This window comes from Leucoraja erinacea, chromosome 16 (genome assembly GCF_028641065.1).
Source record: "Leucoraja erinacea ecotype New England chromosome 16, Leri_hhj_1, whole genome shotgun sequence".
Classification (NCBI taxonomy): domain Eukaryota; kingdom Metazoa; phylum Chordata; class Chondrichthyes; order Rajiformes; family Rajidae; genus Leucoraja; species Leucoraja erinaceus.
The window spans coordinates 43560012-43581764 of NC_073392.1; the positions used below are offsets into that span (position 1 = coordinate 43560012).

Below are 21753 nucleotides of genomic sequence, written 5' to 3' on the forward strand. Positions count from 1 at the left end.
GGCTTCTGCATTATGAAGATCCGAGGTTGTGAAAAGCATGGTCAAATCTTTCTTGGTATGTATTCGAGCAATGTTTTACTCAATAAAGTTGATACAAAGTTTTTGAGAATTTCAGCATATAAACATATTTTATTTAGTTAAATAAAATTTGATGAAATGTGGATGGATCTTCCACCTTCAAAACAACAAAGTTGCTTACGGTCGAAAATATATAGTAATAGGCTATTAGAATATATGCAATATATAAGTAAATTAAGATATTGCAGTTACATATGAAAAGGGGTAAGTAATCACACTCTCTTGTAGTTCTTTGTACAAAATTATCAAGTTGAATGTGTCCTTAAGAATGTCAGATTTGTCTGTAAGATTTTAAGAAATAAGCTAAATTAAAAGAAAAATCTTGAGAATTAAAATTAGAGTAACATTAATCTAAGCATATGACCCCACATAACTTCAATGCGGATGTTAAATGGCTTTATCCTGGTTGCCATGTGCATGGAATTACTGATTTTGAGATTGTCTATTTCATGGTTATGTTTCAAATTTAGTCAGTACTGCTTCTTCATACATTTTGCAGTGCAGTGGCACCATAGACTTTTCTTGTCCTATCTAATTAAACTAATTGTTTTATTTTCTGAAAATAAAACAAAAAGGTTAGGCCTGAAATACTCAGCAGGGAGTATACCTTAAGATGTCTTTCGAGTTTTGTTCCATTGAAAGCGAGTGTCAGAAATGGGTTGGATTGACATTAGATTTTCACGGTAATTGGGTGGAAGATGAGAGTAATTAAATGTATCCCTTTTCTGGACAGGTGAAGTAGGGATGAGAGCTTAAATTTAGGAAATATAGTGGACATATTCATATACCCTGCTAATTTTACCTTGCAATTCTTATTTTTAAGTTAATTGAAAATATCAGAATAATTTTCTGCCATATCACAATTTTGAAGATTGAGGGGAAAAAGCAATAAGAATTGCACTTTTTTTTTTCTTATGTGACTTATACTTTTATGTAATGGAAAAAATATAGCTTCACATGATGTTTAGAAGTTGTTAGTACATATTGTAGATTATAGTTGGTAATTGATTCAGCGATTTGATTCTCCATTTGGCTGTAATATTGGCATTCCAACCAATCTAGGAACTTCTTGGTTTTCAACGACTCGTGCAGTATACTGTTCACCAAAAACAAGGTTTCGAAGACGAGGAAAGCAGGCATAGATATACGTATTTAAAGGGCCTCGCAGCTTATTTTTCTCAAGCCGAATATAGGTCAGATGGTTTGGATTTGTTATATCAGTTGTAGGACACATCAAAGTAACATTAAGTGCTGCAAAGCAAAAGAAAGACATTATTAGCACCGTTGAACTGTGTATGTTCTATTTTTCATTCAAAAGGCATAACACATAGGTGTTACTGCAATTTTTAAGAAAAGATTTAGTTAAAGATAAGCTCACTGTGTTTGAATGGATCAATGTCTTTGTTTTTGTTTCTGCTGGAATTACAAATTTGTTGGATTTAACAATCAATAGCTGAGCTCTATTGCTGAAAAAGATCCCATACTTGACCTCTCATAATCCATGCTAGCTCATGCGCTGGCTCCAGTGTCGTAATTTTCCTTAGTTTGACATTTAATTTAAAAAAATTAAGTTGTCTTTTTGTTATGTTTCAGTCATAGAGTTACATGGCACGGAAACGGACCCGCTTGTCATTACCAATTGAGGGGTCTATCTGAGTTAGTCCCATTTTCTTACATTTGACCCATATCCCTCTAAACCTGTCCTATCTGTGTGCTTGTCCAAATGTATTTTACACATTGTCATTGTACACATCTCTGCATCTTCATCTGGCAGTCTACCAGCTCTTGTGTAAAAATGTTGCCCCTCAGGCTCACATTAAATCTTTTCTCTCACCTTAAACCTAAGCCGTCAAGTTTTAGACATCTATCCCCTGAAAAAAAGGCTGTGACGTCCACCTTATCTGTGCTCCTCATAATTTATATACCTCTTTAGGGTTCTCCTTCAGCCTCATTTGCTTCAGGGAATACAACCCTACCCTATCCACTCTCTTCTGAACGTCAAGCCCTAAAACTTCCTTGTGACATTTCTCTACACCTTCTCTAAAACAATTAAATTCTTCCTATAGCATGGTGACTAGAACTGCGCACAATATACCAAGTGGGGTATATCTTATACAGTTGTTACATGATGTCCCAACTCCTGTGCCTGACCGATGAAAACATGCATACCATATGGCTTCTTCACCTCCCTGACTCCCTTCTAGGGAGATGCTAACTGCATTTTGTTGTCTCTGTACTGTACACTGCACAATGACAATAAAGTTTGAATCTGAATCTGTGTTACCATTTGCAGGAAACTGTACTCGTACTCCAAGGTCTCCCTGTTGTACCACATTTACCACACTACCTCCAATTTATCTACAATAGTCATCTACAAACTATTAACCATGAACTACATTCTCATCTAAATCATTAACATACATAACAAATAATCGAGAACAACCACCGATCCCTGCAGCACATCACTGGTCACAGGCCTTCATCAAGATTCTCTGCCAGGGCCCAAGTAAATTTCTTGCTTTCCTTTACTGACAATGTATTTGCACAACTTAGATTGGTCATAGATTCGGTGGATAGATTGGATAATTTGGGTTTAGATTTGGTAGACGTGCCTTCGGCGAATGACTGTCAAGGTTTTCAGATGAACAGTAGCTACTGAATTTACTAATGATGGTATCCTGTTAACTGATTTGCCAGATGAACATAATACTAATCAGAATTATTGTAGAATTTTGCCCACAAACATCTGATTAATGATACATATCTTTAGTTTGGAATTTCAACTGTGGAAATATGATAAAATGGGAGAAGGTGATGCAGCTTTTGTATTTTGGAAAATCTGGATAAATTCTAATGATACGGGACTGGGTGCAGGTTTGAACATTGCTTAATATGGATATTTAGTCAGTCAGTCAAAGGTGCTGCTTTCCAACTCAAACCTCCTGCTTAAACTGGGAAGAGAAAGGTCATAAAAAGACAAAAATATGTGGTTTGGTTAGTTTAATCAAGGTTGTTTCATAAAAGGGATGAAAGATCCTTGAATTATAGAAGGATAGCTGAAACTTGTTGCCATTTCGGCAGCATGTGGGAACTTAAGGACACATCATGTAGTCTTTGGGAGCCACATATATGGTAGGTGCCTCAAGCATTTTAAACAACAGTAGGTTCTCTAAGCATTAGGTGTGGATCCTCTCCCATTGCATTCCACCAACTACACCATCTTCACAGCCCTCAGTGTTTCTATTTATGAATTTTGTTTTCCTCTCAGCAGTTTGAATATTACCTTGATCTAACATTCACTTATTCCCACTGGTGTGCGCAACCTCACCACTTAATTTTTTTCTCAGTTGTTGTATGTTCCCCAATAGCAGCTTTCTACAGTTAACTTTTTAAACATTAAACTGATTAATTGACAAGCATGAAGTGTAATTAGAAGAATATACCCTGGAATCAAATTTGCAAGACCTGCATGTTCATAAAAACACAATTTTCCCTGCCTGGTAGCAAAAGGTATTGGCATATTTCTCAAAGTCACTTAGAAGGAGGCCATTGGTGTTTATGCCAGGTCCTAGAGTAATAATGTAATTGAGTAACTGAGCAATATAGCTCTGAAACAGATCCTTAGGTCCAACTCGTCCATACTGACCACGAAGTGTAGTTCTATTTACCCACATGTGGCACAAATCCCTCAAAATCATTCTTATCCATGTACGTCCAAATGTCTTTAAAAAAAAATGTTATTGTACCTGCCTCAACCACTTTCTCTGGCAACTCATTCCAGATATGCACTCGCTTAAACCTATGCCCTCTTTGGACTCCTTTTGTGTGGCATTTTGACCTCTACAAGGCTATCCCTAAGGTTCCAATGGTCTAGGCAGGGCATTGTCCAATGTCAATAGTCAAACCTCCCTTTATAACCCAAGCCTTCAAATCCTACCAACATTCTCACAAATGTTCTTTGCGCTTTTTCCAAATTGATAACTTCTTACCTATTGCAGGGTATCGAAAACTATACACAATACACAAGCATGGCCTCATTAATGTCTCACCATTAATTCCATTCCTACACGAATATCTATCTTGTTTGTCTGTTTGCAAAAAGAAAAGTAACCTGCAATCCTGGCTTCACAATATCTACTCTTCAATCCTGTCTCACATCTTCTTTTATCTCTGGTCTTTGTTCCATCCATCTGCCTATCAAAATCCCCCTCACCTTTGTCTAGCTATTACCTGTCACACTTTGTCCTGCCTCTCCTCTCTTTCAGCTTTCTTCCCCGAAACACTCAACCATAATCAGTCTGAAGTGGGCTCCTGACCAGAAACGTCACCTCTCCAGAGGTGTTCTCCAGAGATGTTCTCCAGAGATGCATCTAACACACTTAGTTACTTAGAAGATGATAGCATACTGCCTTTGACATTTGACTAATGGTATTTTAAGAAACTGTGATAATGTTTTCAGTTATGGTGTTGAAATTAAGACACTATATTTGCTGCCCATTCTTGACAGTGTAGTAAGGAATTGCAAACTGTTGGCAGAAAATTAAGCTGATTATCAAATCCACTATAATTTGCAGTTATCAAATACATTCTAGCTCAAATTTGTTATGCACCTTTTAATTTTGCCCTATATTGTTTCCAACTAACTTGTTTTGTCTGTTTCCCAGAAATAACAACGGTTCTTGTACCTGAAATGTTAACTCAGGTTCTCTCTCTAAATAAGCTGTCTGTCCTGCTGAAATTTCTGGCCTTTTCTGTTATCTCCTCCTTTGCCTTTTCTCTTGCATGACCCCTTTGAATGAGATTTGGCAGCATTCTCTTGGAAATGAAAGATGCAAGGTGGAAATCTGGAAATCCCTTATGTGTCAAGATATCTTGTGTTGATGCATACATTGGCTCATCTCTCCCCCTCTCAAGCAGTCTTTTTCTCTCTCTCAAGCAGTCTTTTTCTCTCTCTCTCAAGCAGTCTTTTCTCTCTCCCTATCTGCATCCTCCTGTCCTATTTTTTTTGCTGAACACCTCCTATCCTGGAAATGTATCTATTTTTCAGCCATGGTTCAGTTATTGTGACCAAATCATAATCCCACAAGAATATTTATACTTACAGCTTGGTTGTGGTGAGATTTTACACCTGAATACAAATAAAGTCCATTCATTTCAGAGAAAAACAGAAATAGCTAAGTGTGGGTGTGAAAATCTATGTGATTATATTAACAAACGTGGTAAAATTTGTTTTTTCTCTTCACAAATACATATCTGCTGATTACTTACATTACTTTGGTCTAAGGTGTAACTACATCATTTAAAAAAAAAGTATTTCCATTTATAGTGCGGTGCTTTTATGAGATGCAGGTTTCTTTTTGTACGGAAAACTATTCACCAAAACAAGTTAAGGTTAGTACCGCTTCAGTGTGGACATGCAACTCTTTTTTTTTACATCATAACTATCAGTTAGTGAGAATGTATCATAATAGTGTGCATACTTGTAAAGTCATTATTGTTGAGATACAGGTGTTCTAGATTCCTTGAAACGTAGAAGGTTTTAGTGAGTAGGTTGTGACCTAGTTTCAATTCCATCAGTTTTGAGAGGTTGAACAAACCATATGGAACTTGTTTGAGTTTATTATGTGTCATTCTCAACGAGATGAGATGTGGTGTTTTTCTGAAGTAATTTGCTGGGATAGATGATATGTAGTTGTTTTCAACTGAAAGTTGTAGTAGAGAAGCTGGAAGGTCTCCGGGCATAGATTTGAGTTTATTACTGCACAGGTTTAACTGTAAGAGACTCTTCATTTTTCCAAGATGATTTCCCTTAACTGCACCATCAGGGAGTCTGTTATAGCCAAGATCCAAAATTGTGACATTTATCAGTGAGCGGAAAGTATCCGCGGGTAGTTTAGTAATTCGATTGGAACTGAAATCAATTCTTTCAAGATTATTGGGTAGTGGAGCTGGGACCCCTTCAATTTTGTTGTGTGCCAGATTAAGAATAATCAGATGTTTGAGTTTACCAAAGACACCTTTGGCTATCTTGGAAGTCATCAATTTATTACGACTCAAATTAATTTCTTGAAGCAATGTTGCGTTAACAAAGGCATTTTCTGGCACACTTTCTATTTCATTGAACTGAAGGAAAAGATATCTCACATGCGCTGGAATATTGGGAATATTTTTCAGTTTTCGATTATCACAGTACATAGCCAATGGAAATGATGGTATGCACCGACATTCACGGGCACACTCTCTGGGAAATGATCTGTAAAGCTCAAGATCTATGGGCGTACGGATGCGTCGATGATGTTGCGGAGTAGATGGATCATCATTGGTTTCTTTACAAAGAATATTTACACCAAAGAGAAGTATTAAAATTGGCAGCCTTGTGACGAAGGCCATTCTTATGTTGACGATGTTGTTTCTATTGAAATTAAAATGAAGACAAGAGAATGAAGAATGAATTATAAAAGAACAATCAATTAATATGACAACATAATCAGTGGCAATGCGACAATCCTCCATTACAGAAACAGATAACATTAATTCTTAAATGAAATGTCCTCCAGTAACCAGATGGAGCAGTTCAGGAATGGCCAAAATAACGAAGGTCAACCTTCCTTTTAGATGCTTTCTGATCACTGAAACATATATTTCTCATTCTGCCTGATTGTATAGTATTCAGGCATTATTGATGTATTTTCACTGGAACAAGATGTAAAATTGATGCTTGTGTACAAAGCACTATACCTTCAATACTGAAGGGCATACATGACATTTCTTACTGCTAAAACTCCCAAGTTCGTCACCATATTGATGTTTTCAGTCCTTAATTTTATTCTAGGAGCATTGACAGCTCCGATTCATTCTGTCTTATCTAACAAGCTGTTCTTATAATTTCATATTTACTCAATTCAGGACCCTGTCTAATACTCCTTTACCATATTTTATCAATATACACTAGAAATTGATGGAGAATCAGGATGTACCAATCAAGCACATTCATTTGCATGATAAGCAGTTTTTAGAAAGGAAATAACTAAATTACAGTTTACAACAAACCAATAAGAACGACTGATGCAGATAAGTATGAGGTGGTACATTTTGGCACATCCAGGGCAGGATTTTACAGTGAAAGGTAGGGCCCTGGGGCCAGAGGGATCTAGAAGTACAGATATACAATTCCCGGAAAGTGGTGGCACATGTACATACTGTGGTAAAGATACATTGGCTTCATTTGTCAGAGTATTCAGAATAGAAATGGGATGTTATGTTACAGTGGTAAAATATGTAGGCGAAGCCACATTCAGAGTGTTGTGTTTACGCTTCCAAATGATCCCAGGAATGAGTAGGTTAACATATGATGAGCTTTTGACAGCACTGGGCCTGTACTCGCTGGAGTTTTGAAGAATGAGGGGGTACCTCATTGAAACTTACATAATAGTGAAAGGCTTGGATATAGTGGATGTGGGGAGGATGTTTCCACTAGTGGGAGAGTCGAGGACTAGAGGTCATAGACTCAGAATTATAAGACGTTCTTTTAGGAAGGAGATGAAAAGGAATTTATTTATTCAGAGAGTGGTGAATATGTGGAATTCTTTGCCACAGAAGGCTGTGGAGGCTGTCAGTGGATACTTTTAAGGCAGAGACAGATTATTAATTAGTGTTGGTGTCAGAAATAATGGGGAGAAGGCAGGAGAATGTGGTAAGGAGCGAGAGATAGATCAGCCATGATTGAATGGTGGAGTAGATTTGATCGGCCCAATGGCCTAATTGTGTTCCCTTGCGATCTTATGACATGAAGGATATCATTAAGCTAGAAAGAGTGCAGAGAAGATTTACGAGAATGTTATCAAGATTCAAGGGCCTGAACTAGGGAGAGATTGGGCAAGCTAGGACTTTATTCCTTGGATGTCAGGAGGCTAAAGGGCGATCTTAGAAACATAGAACAGGTGCAGGAGTAGGCCATTTGGCTCTTCGAGCCAGCACCGCCATTCAATATGATCATGGCTGATCATCCAAATCAGTATCCTGTACCTGCCTTCTCTCCATACCCCCTGATCCCTTTAGCCACAAGGGCCACATCTAACTTCCTCTTAAATATCGCCAATGAACTGGCCTCAACTACTTTCTGTGGCAGAGAATTCCACAGATTCACCACAGATTCACCGGTGTGAAAAATGTTTTTCTCCTCTCAGTCCTAAAATACTTCCCCCTTATCCTTAAACTGTGACCCCTTGTTCTGGACTTCCCCAACATTGGGAACATGTCTTATAGATATGTGTAAAATCATGAGGGGAATTGATGAGGTGAATTTACAGTCTGTAATCCAGGCTTGGGGAATCAAGAGCCAAAGGACATAGCTTTAAGATGAGAGGAGGGCAAGATTTAACAGAAACCTGAGGGGCATCTTTTTCATTCAGAAGGTGTCGAATATAGAGAATGAGCTGCCAGGGGAGATAGTTGAGGCAGGTACCGTAATAACTTTGAAGAGACTCATCATCTATTATAAATAGGTCACTTGGCTAGGTATATGGATAGGAAAGGTTTAGAGGGATATGGGCCAAATGAGGGAAAAACGTAACTAGTTTAGATTGAGTATCTTGGTAAACCTGACGGGTTGGGGTGAAGGACCTATATCCGTGCTGCATTATTCCATGACTGTACTGTATCAAACCTGCAGCTACCTCGGCTAGGTTTTAAATGTTAATCCTCCAGTGGTAGATATTGCAGCTGTGGTTATTAAACATGGTTTTGTTATAGGAGACAAGCAGTAAGTTACTTTACTGAAAACGTCATCCGAAGGATATCTTCTTGTACAATTGGTATTACCACAATTAAGTCTGGAATTAACTATGGACAGATTATTTTAAATTTCAGTTCATTTAAACATTTTCTTTTTGTGCAATATCATTCATTATCAGTATCATCATTTGTCCTAATCATGGTCATCATATGGTCATCAAATTTGCTCCTGACAGCCAAATCTCAGCTCTCAGGATATTTATAAAATAGATATTCAGAGCTGTTGAGTTCTGAATATGGCATCCTTACACTTCTATCTACTACATCAGTGATCTTAAGCATTTTCCATGAGATCAACTGCATTATCAACAAAGCCTCAACTGAAGCCAATGCAGGACAGTACAACCATAAAAATATGATGACGAAGAGCACTTTCCCAGGCTGCATTTGAAAGTATATATAACGTTTTGGCTCTTACAAATCAGGTCATCCAGACCCTGGCAAAGTACTTTGGAGGATTATTGTGCACTTGCCTCATTCCCAAAGCCTTTTAAACAGATGATGGGAAGTAACTACATGTGCAGCAAGAGTAGATCATTTTGATCATGTGAATGCCATGCACTTTGCAAGTTTCCTGCAGAATGCAAGGTATAATATGTATGCTATAGTTCATTGCAACATTATTCAACCTTAATACTGTCTCTAAATTACCAGCACATCAAATTTAATACAGGAGGAGCAGAAATTTCCTGTCACTGAACGTAATAAGTTGTTTCTACAAAATCTGTTCCATGGAAACCAACACCATCCTTTCCCTCTTAAGCGATAGGCAAAGTGAGACAATTTACAATATTTGCCATGTTTGATCCCAAGCTGAGAATCCATTTTCATATTGGTGCCACTAGTAAGATCATCTTTTTCATTTTTATGACCTAAACTCAGCTCATTGCCTGGAACCCATGCCCATGTTCACATATCATTCAACATGTTGACTTCCACTCACTCTTAGTCAGGCTATCCTGGGTCTTCGATTGGTTGATTGATTTAAAGATATTGCATGGAAACAGGTCTTTTGGTCTACCTAGTCCATGTCATCCCCCTATCACCCATTTACACTATTATCCAATTTTTAATCCACTCTCTATATATTTGTGGATATTTACAGGCCAATTAACCTGCAAACCCACATGTCTTTGGGATGTGGGAGGAAACCGGAGCACCCGGAGGAATCCCACATGGGTGCAAACTCCACACAGACAGAACTCAAGCTCCGATCGAACCAGGGACCCCGGTGTGCGAGGCAGCAGTTGTACCAACTGCGACACTATGCTGCCCTCCCAATAGATCGGCTCATTCAAAATTATACTGTCTGGCTCCTAACTTGCACCAAGATGTGTTTGACCATTGTCCTTATTTGCTCTTAGGCCTACCATGGCTCATAGTAGAGCAATGCTTAGATTTCAAAAATGTCTCTGTATGCTTCTGCAATTCATCTAAATATCTACATTTTTTAATTCTTGTTTTCAGCCAAAAACAGGGCTTTCTGAAATTAGTTGTACCGATTTAATAAATGCATGATTCCTAAGGGACGTGATAAAACTAAAGTCTTCAATTCCTTTCAAATCTAAGTTAAGAATATATTCTGGTCTTCTGCAGATCAGCAGGGTAGTTTAAAGTGCAATGTTCATCAAAGAGCAAAGCACAATTTTGAATACAGATATCAATGTAATCCTGTAATACCAATGAAAAATTGTACAGTATTCTGTAAAATGCCATTTCAATCAGTTGACTAGGACCAGGTTCATCTGATACCAGAGTAACTTCTAATAATGAGAGACAAATATAACTTTTTTTGTTTGGTGAAAAATTAGATGACAATTAAATAAAGAATCAGTTACCTTTTAGGAAGTTGGTAAAGGGCAAAGCACCAAGCAAAATGGTCTTAAAATTGTCTTGTGATGTCTTTGATTGTCAGATTTCTTCCGTTATTGCAATCTTGCCTCTGATACAGGTTTGTGTAAATAGACAACACAGAATATTGAGACAAAATCTAGACCGATGGAGATGTTAAACAAATACTCCATTTGTCAAGCCAAGTTTATTGTCAGGTGCACAAGTACAGTGAGGTACAGGTACAATGAAAATCTTGCTTAGGTGAAATATTCACTGAGAATAAGAGAATAATAGAATGGAATTTCTATTATTCTGGCCAACAATAATCCATCATTCATTCTCAAAGTAGTTAGTTGATCATTTATTTCAGCTTTATTTACAAAACTTTGTTCAGGGTGAATTGTGTACCATATTTATTTGTATTATGCAAGGAAAATCTAAAGTTAATTGATGAGAAATGTATCTTAGCTGCTTGAAAATCCAATTAAGAGGATTATAAATTAGATTTTATTTATGGTACTTACCCCTCTAGAACAGCTATTGCCATGCTTGATAATGCAGCACTCAACATTTATTGTATTGTCTTACATCTTATGTGCTAACCTCCAGGAATGGGACTGAAACCTAACTGTCTGACAGTGGTTTCACACAGTTTTGAGTGAGTAAAATAGCAAATGCTTACATAGAAACATAGACTATAGGTGCAGGAGTAGGCCATTCGGCCCTTTGATTGTGATCATGGCTGATCATCCATAATCAGTACCCCGATCCTGCCTTCTCCCCTTACCCCTTGATTCCGTTAGCCCTGTGAGCTCCATCTAACTTTCTTTTGAATGCATCCAGTGAATAGTCCTCCACTGCCTTCTGAGGCAGAGAATTTCACAAATTCACAACTCTGTTTTTCTCATCTCAGTTCTAAATGTGACACAATATGCAACGTCACACAATAATCCTAAATTCCATTTGGAGAGTTCTAATTGAAAAGATGTTTAAACAGGGTGGACAACAAACACATTTTTCCTACATCAGTGTTTATGTCACATTTGAGTCCGTCAAGTCAACTGGGCCAAAGCTTGTGAATCAGTTATTTTTCACTGGTGGGAATAGGGCATCATTAAGGGAATCCTGTCCTAAGTCTCCTCAGCATGACCTCCTTTCCTGGCATGCGAAGTTGTAGAGATAAATTATTCATGTTCTGTTCAGAATGCTATTGAATTCATGGTTAAGATCCCAATGATATTCAAGGCCCAATGCATCAGGTAGGCAACATAAATATAGGGCCTTGTTAAGTTGGAATTAAATAGAAATGGATGATAAGCTATAATAGATGAGCTACAATAACCCTCCAAAAATACTACATTTTGTTCTTAATCTAAAACTAAATCTTGATTCCATCAGTTTTGATTCCTGTTCAAGCTGCTCAGCTGGATTCCTGCTCAGCTGTTCAAGATCCTCTTTTTGAAGTTAGTTAGAAATGCTTGTTGATAATGAATCAGAATTTAATAATGGGAAAATGGGTTGGCAAAACTAATGCATAGGACAATGTGTAGTGGCAAGAGTTAAGGTTGTTAACATAACAGAGTAATAATGTGGTTCATTTGGTAAATATATCATCTACTGTGGTGTAAGGTATGTTAAAAACATTTCCTGGTCCATGAGACCTGTGCAACTGGGGAATTAGTTTTTACTGCAGTTCTCCAAAATGAGGGAGAGTTGGGGTCTGGGGAAAGCAACCTGTAACATTCTGATTGTTGCCCATTAACAATTTTTCAAAAGTGTGCTTGTGATTATGCTTAGTCATAACACTCAACATGCCAAATTGTTCAATTATTTATGGCTATTTGCAATAATTTGACCATACTAAGAATCAAGTCATCTATGAAAATTAACTCAAAATATGTAACTTTTTTCCTACTTCCCACTCTACTTATTGAATTTGATTTTCGTTCCTCTGTAGAAAATAGGAACATTTATTTTACAAAAAGAAAATTGCTAATTGTTTTATTTTTTCGAATGTGAATCTATATATTATATCCTGAGCTTTGAAAATTCTGTTAGATTTACGCATTCCTACGTAATTTGCTCTTATAATTTTAAGAATATTTGTTTCTTATCATTTTAATTATCTTAGTTTTCAAACAGCTGTTATTAAATTACTATCTTATTTTATTTGAGCTATTTTATTTGTATTTAATAATTGGAGTTAATGACAAATTCTGCTGGCTGACCATAATCCAATGTGTTCTATATGAACTGCTGTTATTTGTGGATTTTAGCATTTTATCATTGTTGGGTAGAAGTGTTTCTTAATGATTAAATCTATCTTATGTATGGCTAATAACATACTGTTTGACAATTGAGGTACATGTAAAATTATGCATTAGAGAATTGAATTAAAGTTTTAGATTTTATATATAGTTTTTATTTTCTTGTTCAGCACAATACTTTGGAAAATAAATTATAGACTTTTCACTTCTTGAATGCTGAAATCTTTACGGAAAAATATATAGAAACATTTTTAGTCTCATAATTTACAACTTAAATGATTTTATTCATGAATTGCCATAACTCCCTGACAAACTACTTGAAAACAATCAATCTTGACTAATAATTAAGTTAATTCTGAAGTATTGCTGATAATAGGTGATAACAAAACTCATACATTTACAAATTCCAGTTGAATGAATGCCCAAATTACCAATGCAGAAATAAACATCCTTCTGGCATGATGCAGGAAATCAGTTTACTTTGATAGTAACTGGAGGGAAAAGAAAATGAAACAAAACCTTTTTCTCGTCAGATCAAAGCATCAGAAAATACCTTTCTTTGAATTGAAGTACTTGACCATCAAGATACATAATTAAACTGCAGTAACATCTAAATATTCATGCAGAATCAACTGAAGCATTTTCTTGGAGTTTGTGATCATTTTGATGCTGATTCTAAACCATTGTCTGAATGCTTTATTAAAATTATATTACTGCCATGCAATAATTTTTACAGAGCTATTCTCAGGAGCATTCCTAAAATAATTTTTAAAACATAGAAAGTTCACATTGCAATTAAATTTAGAAAATGAAGCAGTTTCCATTATTTAAACATGCCACAGAATCTTAAATTATTTTTTTTTTCATGGAGACACATGCAAAATCCCTTTGAATGGCATGCAGATGAATTATTACAAAAATGGACGTTGAAATGAATTGCTATTCTCAGCTTTAGAATAAATCTATTCCTCATACCTGGTAAAATTCTTGGTTGTGGGAAACATTAATCCTGAAATCATTCCCAGACTCTCAGGCAAGATGTTTCACATAACAAAAATTGTGATATGGTTGCAAAAAAAAGAGCTTTAATAATGGTTTTGTTTACTTCGTATATCCTCACCTTAGCAGCAATGCTCAGCTGTTGGTGTCTTCATTGTATAGATTAATCCGGAAACCAAAAGCCATTTGTTCAGTGACTGTAGCTCAGCTTTATGGTTAAATATTTTTGTCAGTTTACGTGCATAAGGAATCTGGAATATTTCCTTTGAGACGACACATAAGGAATTAATCGAGAGCTTAAATGGAACAATGTGGGTTGGGTTTATTCTTGTCTCCAGATATGCCAAGTGTATTTGACTGTTAATTCAATTGAGTTGTTCATGAAGTCCAAAGCAATAACCTTTTCACTGATGTAATTTGATGATCCTTAAACACAGCTCAGGAAAATTTGAAAAAAAAAATCTATGCAAGGGCCTCTTAGCCATGCTAATGAGAAACTCAGAAAGCACCACAAAGCCGCTCCCAGGCCAGCCATGCATTTCTACTGTTTAGTGTTTTTATTTGGACAGAATGGTCATTTAACAAAAGTGTTGAAAACGGCTTGTGATAGCAGTGTTAACATAGAAAAGTATTCCATGACAATGCATGAGTATAAGACCAGAGAAGAAATTACTAGGATGGGAATGTGGCTCACTTCTAACGTGTGTCTTACAGGAAACCAAGAATATGGTTCAGAGTTTAGGGAGGAAATTCAGATTATGCAGGAAATGAGTGGTGAGGCAAAGGCAGGGGTCTAAATTAAGAAATTGGAGTTAGGAGCAGAGCTTTTGATTAGATGGTGATGGCAATGAGAATGAAGATGCTGGTTGACATATTGGTGGGAAAATTTAGTTATGATAGTGGACATAATTATTGAAATAGGAATATTATATGAGAATCAAAGATTTGCAGAGTCATAGAAACCAGCCGTTCAGCCCACCACATCTAATGCCTACCACCAAACTCCACCTGTACTAATCGCATTTTCCAGCACATGGCACACAAACTTCTATGATTTTGTATTCAAATGCTCAACTAGCTATTTATTAAATGTTGTATGGACCTCTGCTTCACTATTCTCTCAGTTAATTTGTTCCAGATTCCAACTTGCAAAAAAGATTCCAGCTTGAAAAAAAATCTTCAGAACCCCTGTTCCTTACATTAAATCTCTGCCCACAGGTTTGGCACACTTCTGCCAATGAGAAAATGTTCTTGCTGGTTGCTTCAACTTTTGCTCTTTTCATATTACTCATTTCAACAGGAAGGCCCTCAAACCCAATTAACACTTCTTGTTAATAATATGCTCCATCCCAAGCAATGTCTTGGTTAGTCTCCTCCGCATTCTCTACAATGCAATTAAATCCTTCCTACAATGTAACTGCAGACAGGTATTATCAATGTTTTATATTCATCCCTACACATATTTTTTTTGCTGCAGCTAATCATCTTCTCAAACATAGACACAAAGTGCCAGAGTAACTCAGCAGATCTGGCACCATCTCCGGAGAACATGGGTAGGTGACATTTTGGGTCAGTACACTTCTTCTTCTTCTTCTTCGTTTCCTAGTCCTACAAAATATTCCAAATGGAATTTAAACTGGAGATGGTGTTCTCCAGAGAAGCTGGCTGGCCTACTGAGTTATCGCAGCACTCTGTTTTTTGTTTTAAACCAGCATCTGCAGTTCCTTGTATCCCTACCTTCTCAAACTTATCAGGATTGAATTCTGTTTGCAACTGTTCCGTCCATTTTACCATCTCATCTGTATCAGCCAAAGACTACGCTCTTTACCATCAACCACATCTTATTATTGATCCTACCTCCTACATTGACTGTCATATGCCGAGAGAATGGAGCGTCTGGGCTTGTACACTCTGGAGTTTAGAAGCATGAGAGGGGATCTTATTGAAACATATAAGATTGGTAAGGGTTTGGATACGCTAGAGGCAAGAATGTTCCCGATGTTGGGAGATCAACCAGGGGCCACAGTTTAAGAATAAGGGGTAAGCCATTTAGAACCGAGACGAGGAAACACTTTTTCTCACAGTTGTGAGTCTGTGGAATTCGCTGCCTCGGAGGCCGGTTCTCTGGATACTTTAAAGAGAGAGCCAGATAGGGCTCTTAAAGGTAGCGGAGTCAGGGAATATAATAGGGGTTGATCAGCCATGATCATATTGAATGGCAGTGCTGGCTCGAAGGGCCGAATGGCCTCCTCCTGCACCTATTGTCTATAGTATATAGTTGGTGAAGGAAGTGCACAGAACGAGAGATGTTTCATGGGTGGAGCGCGCACTGGGGTAAATGCTGGTGGGAAGGCAGTTGCAACTAAAGTGGCTTCAGAGTATTTGGCAGAAGGAAGGAAAGTCAGAAGAAGGTAATTTTATTAAATACTTAACCAGCTGCCACAACTTTTTTGATGGCTGTTCCAATTTTTCTCAGTGATTATAAAGATGTGTTTAACAGCACTCGGGGCCTTTGGAGAACTTTGTTCAAAACTTGTATTGTTCGTCTGGTTTTAATCAGTGACAAAGAGCTCTTAATTATTTTCAGATGTAGAACTGCAACGTGTAAAACAAAATACAGAAAAATAAATCCTTTGTTTTGTGGTTGGGGATTAAGGTGATTATAAAGAAAAGGATAAGCAATAAACTAGGGGGAAGAGGTACTCTGGGGCTGATAGAAAGTAGGCTATTATTCTCCAGAATCCAGAATCTCAGTAACCATTCTTCAAATGCAATCTTTAAGAGGAGTCATTATCTCATGCCAAGTTTTTCAAAACAAAAAGAATAAGAACGAACAAAAACAATTAGAAGAACAATTCAGACAACTAGATATAGATAATGCTAAAGATCCAACTATGGATAAACATAATAAAATATTAATATTGAAATTTAAACTAAATAAGTTATTATCAGATAAAGTTATAAGACTATTGCATAGCAAAAAGATTTGAGTATAGGAGCAGGGAGGTTCTACTGCAGTTGTACAGGGTCTTGGTGAGACCACACCTGGAGTATTGCGTACAGTTTTGGTCTCCAAATCTGAGGAAGGACATTATTGCCATAGAGGGAGTGCAGAGAAGGTTCACCAGACTGATTCCTGGGATGTCAGGACTGTCTTATGAAGAAAGACTGGATAGACTTGGTTTATACTCTCTAGAATTTAGGAGATTGAGAGGGGATCTTATAGAAACTTACAAAATTCTTAAGGGGTTGGACAGGCTAGATGCAGGAAGATTGCTCCCGATGTTGGGGAAGTCCAGGACAAGGGGTCACAGCTTAAGGATAAGGGGGAAATCCTTTAAAACCGAGATGAGAACTTTTTTCACACAGAGAGTGGTGAATCTCTGGAACTCTCTGCCACAGAGGGTAGTCGAGGCCAGTTCATTGGCTATATTTAAGAGGGAGTTAGATGTGGCCCTTGTGGCTAAGGGGATCAGAGGGTGTTAAACTGAGTTCTTTCAATCTAAAGTCAACTTGACTCAAACACTTGTTGCTGTTAAAATCAATTCTTTATTCAGCTGAGACTGGTCTCTTGAACCTTCCAACACAGAGCTGATGCTCTGGGGTGGGTCCAGAGAGGAGTAACTTTGATACAAACTCATGGCATTTATATAGGTATTAGACATTTTAGATACAGAGGGTATGACAAGCTAGTAACCAATCATCTGAGTCCTTCTGGTGATTTACAACATCAGTCACATGATCCCCCTTCCCTGGCCTCATTACAACCTTCGTTTGCCTGTGCTTTATAATTGTTTTAGAATTATTTTATTTCAACACAGCAAAACCCCAGTAGGCTCTTATGAAAGACCATTCCTCAAAATACAAGATACGTATATAACACAATGATCACACAAGTCATACACACTTTCTATACCAAGAGAAAATATATTTCTATAAATCTAAACAATTTCTATAAGTCTAAAGTGTACCTTTCTACTAAGACAATACATTTCATTATTGGTGTTACTATAATTTTACACATTTTGAAATACCATTATCTATGTCTTTAAAACATTAATTATATAAGTTTGCTGAATTACAGTTTCTAAGTTCAAAACGCACATTTCCACCTCCCATCCAAAGATACATGGGTCGTAAATCTGTCAATTTACTTAATATGGGTTTGGTGCCTTTCCTGTTATCGGGAAGTAGGATTTCCAATCTCATGTACCAGGCAGAACACAAGAGACTACATCTCAGACCATTACGTCAGAATTCCATCTGCTTCAACCTTCTATAAACTACTCCCTCAATCTAATTATTTCTCAAAGCAACTATTCTTTCATTTGCATCTTATTCGTTATCACACATTATAATTGTACACAGCCAAAGCTAACTGCAGTCTTTCATCTCTCAGCCTTGAATTCTCTCAAACCTAGCAAAACAAGTCATAACTCTTCACCTTTATGTCACATTCAGAGCTCATAAATGTACCATAGAGACAGAGCAGATGGCCTAAGAAGAGGCCCCTTATTCAGCTACCCAATCTTCAACACAAAGCCATATCAAATACAAATTTTCTTTCAGTGCTATAATTGCCCCAAACAATAACCTAAGCTAAGCAGGTTCTGGTTCAGGCCTCCATGTTTTGATTCATCTTTGCCTGTGTGTATGTGTCTGTTTGCACTTTATTTCGGTTCAGGAAAACTTTAAGCTTTTCTTTTGCAAATTACCTAGCTTATATAAAAGTCACTATCCAAGCGGTTCTATTTGTATAATATTTCCTCAAGGGTATGGAGAGAAGGCAGGTACGGGATACTGAGTTGGATGATCAGCCATGATCATATTGAATGGCGGTGCAGGCTCGAAGGGCCGAATGGCCTACTCCTGCACCTAATTTCTATGTTTCTATTACAAAACAGGAACACTTTGAATTCGGGGATAAACCCCACAAACATCTGGCACGCCAACTGAAAAAACGGGAAAAAGACCACGCAATTTTAAAGATTAAATCAGATAGAGGGGAATTATTAACACTACCCAATGATATCAATAAAAGATTCGCTCAATTTTACCAGAATTTATACACATCCAAAACGCTAACAGACAATAATAAAGTTTCAGAGTTCCTGGACAAAACTAGAATTGAAGGAACAAGAGGAACTTGGAGCACAAATTACATCTAAGGAAATAGAAGACACAATAAACACACTAAAGAATGGAAAAACACCAGGACCAGATGGATTCATTTAATGAATTTTATAAAAGTTTTTACGACATTTTACGTCTACAGAAAATGAATACATATGCTTTTAAAGAACAAATCCTACCTGAAACACTAGCAGAATCAACGATTACATTAATACTTTAAAAAGATAAAGACATAGAAGAACCAGGTTCATACTGAGCTATTGCATTGTTAAATACGAATCAAAAAATATTAGCAAAAACACTAGCTAGAAGACTAAGTAAATATGTTAGTAAATTAATAAACGTGGATCAAACGGGATTTATACCCAAGAGACACTCATTTAATAACCTGAGACGTCTGCTTAACATAATGCATTCACACAAACTTCAAGAACAAGAGTTATCAATCATTTCATTGGACGCAGAAAAAGCATTTCATCAAGTAAAATGGGATTATATGATTAAAGTATTGCAAAAATTTCAAATGGGAGAGAACCATCGCATGGATAAAATTATTATATAACAATAGGCCTGACTTTGGGAGAACTGGGGATGGGGACTGGACATTGTGCCTTCCCCCACAGTGGTAACCATTGTGGGGGGGTTGATTTTTTTGTGTGTAAGTTAATATGTTAGTCTGTGTCCAAGATGGCTGTCGGAAGGGAGAGTGTACGCTGGCGCGGTTTAGCTGCCGCTGCTCTCTCTTCACATTGTGTTTTTGATTTTTTGTCTTTGGAGCGATTTCTGTCTTTAGTTTGTGTATTGGTGATGTCCTTATTATTTATTTTACTCCGACTATATGTTTTTTCTCTCTTGTTAATTTCTGTAAGGTGTCCTTGAGACTTTGACAGGCGCCCGCAAATAAAATGTATTATTATTATTATTATTAACAAACCTATGGCTAGAATATTAACTAATAATATACTATCTACGAAATTCCAATTATCAAGGGGCAATAGACAAGGATGTTCACTATCACCGCTGTTATTTGCTCTGGTAATTGAACCTTTAGCTGAAAGAATCAGAACACACCTTATAATACAAAATATTCAAATAACATAATATCTTTATATGCAGATGATGTACTACTGTACATCATAAAACCCCAAATTAGTATACCAAATATACTAAATCTAATTGAGGACTTGGATCTTTCTCAGGATACAGAATAAACTGGAACAAAAGTGAAATTATGTCGATAAATCCGAAAGACTCAACACATCTCTTAAAATTCCCCTTTAAAATAGCCACAGAAAAATTTAAATATTTGGAAATTGAAATTACTAGAAATTATCATGCTATGTTTAATGCCAATTATAGTCCCTTACTTAAGAAACTAATACTCTAATCAAATTCTGGAAAACGCTCCCGATTTCTTTAATAGGTCGAATAAATGCTATAAAAATGATCTTTCAACCACAAATCCTATATCAATTTCAATCAATCCCTCTATGCCTTCCAAAAAAAGTATTTCAATAAACTCGACTCAGACATTACAAATTTGATATGGGACTATAAATCCCACAGGACACAAAGAACGCATCTGAGCAAACCCAAAGAGCTGGGTGGTCTAGCACTCCCTAACTTTATGTACTATAATTGGGCAGTAAATATTAAAAATATGATTCACCTGCTGGACAACTCTGCCCAGCAGGTGGACTGGATGGTAATGGAGAGAGAGGACTGCTCTCCGTGCAATATAGGAGCGACTCTCTTCTCACCAATGAATCTGAATAACAAAAATTACAATAAAATCCAATTATACATTAGCACAATTAGAACTTGGAAACAAATAAAACAGAATCTAAAATTAAGAAATCTATCTGTTTTATCGCCAATAGTCAATAATCCGTCGTTTAAACCTTCCACTATAGATAAATCATTTACACAATGGGAAAGAATAGGAATCAAAACGCTTGGAGACTTGTATGAATTTGGAAAATTACTATCATTTCAACAATTACAACTGAAATATAATTTTGGAAATAATCAATATTTTAAATATCTTCAAATGTGTGACTATCTGAAAAAATACACAAAAGATTATCATAACATGCCTCCAGACTTACTGGACGAAGCAATGAAGACAAAGGCCGAATCAGCAAACCTAATAAAATTATATAACATTATTTTAAATATAGAAATACAACTGACGGTACAAGTGCACAACCTTTTATCCCAAGATCCAAATAACGAAAACCTCCGAATAGCGGACATTTTTTTCGGTCCTTGAAGAAAGGTCCTTGAAAACGTTCACCAAGGGCGGCCCGCAGAGGTGACAGCAGAACCTCCGGTCGGTCCTCGAAGAAAGGGGAACTGAATCCCCATTCATAAAAGAGAAGGTGAGGGTATATTGCGCGGGAGGGTTAATATTTGACAATATGCTGCTACCTGCCCGCTGAGTTAAAACGTTCCCACGGTAGAATCATGATACACAGTGTATCGTGAGTCTTGCGTGGAAACTTTTTATCTCAGCGTGCAGGCAGCAGCAGATTGTCGCTCCCTTCAGTTTCACCCCACCTACACCCCTCTGCTTCCCGGCCATGTGTGTGACCCCATCCCTCCCCTCTCCAGCTCCCCACTCATTGCACCGGCGCGGGGGCTTTGTACT

At 37.0% G+C, this 21753-nt stretch overlaps 2 protein-coding genes across 3 annotated transcripts in view; one reads left to right on the forward strand and one right to left on the reverse strand.

Annotated features, from left to right (window-relative positions):
- The window catches only part of cenpp (centromere protein P), a 287161-nt gene that overhangs the window by 94592 nt on the left and 170816 nt on the right, over window positions 1-21753 (forward strand). The gene's annotated exons all lie outside the window — the stretch shown is intronic.
- Window positions 100-16870, reverse strand: omd (osteomodulin). Of its 2 annotated transcripts, none has more exons than XM_055648273.1 (4): window positions 14092-16870; window positions 10710-10813; window positions 5559-6490; window positions 100-1329 (listed from the first exon to the last, which is right to left on the reverse strand). In XM_055648273.1, exons 3-4 carry the CDS (start codon window positions 6466-6468, stop codon window positions 1088-1090), a joined length of 1152 nt encoding a protein of 383 aa, XP_055504248.1. In that variant the 5' UTR covers window positions 6469-6490; window positions 10710-10813; window positions 14092-16870; the 3' UTR covers window positions 100-1087. The 2 variants fall into 2 exon arrangements, with proteins under 2 accessions (XP_055504248.1, XP_055504249.1); XM_055648274.1 differs by having other exon boundaries at window positions 13947-16870.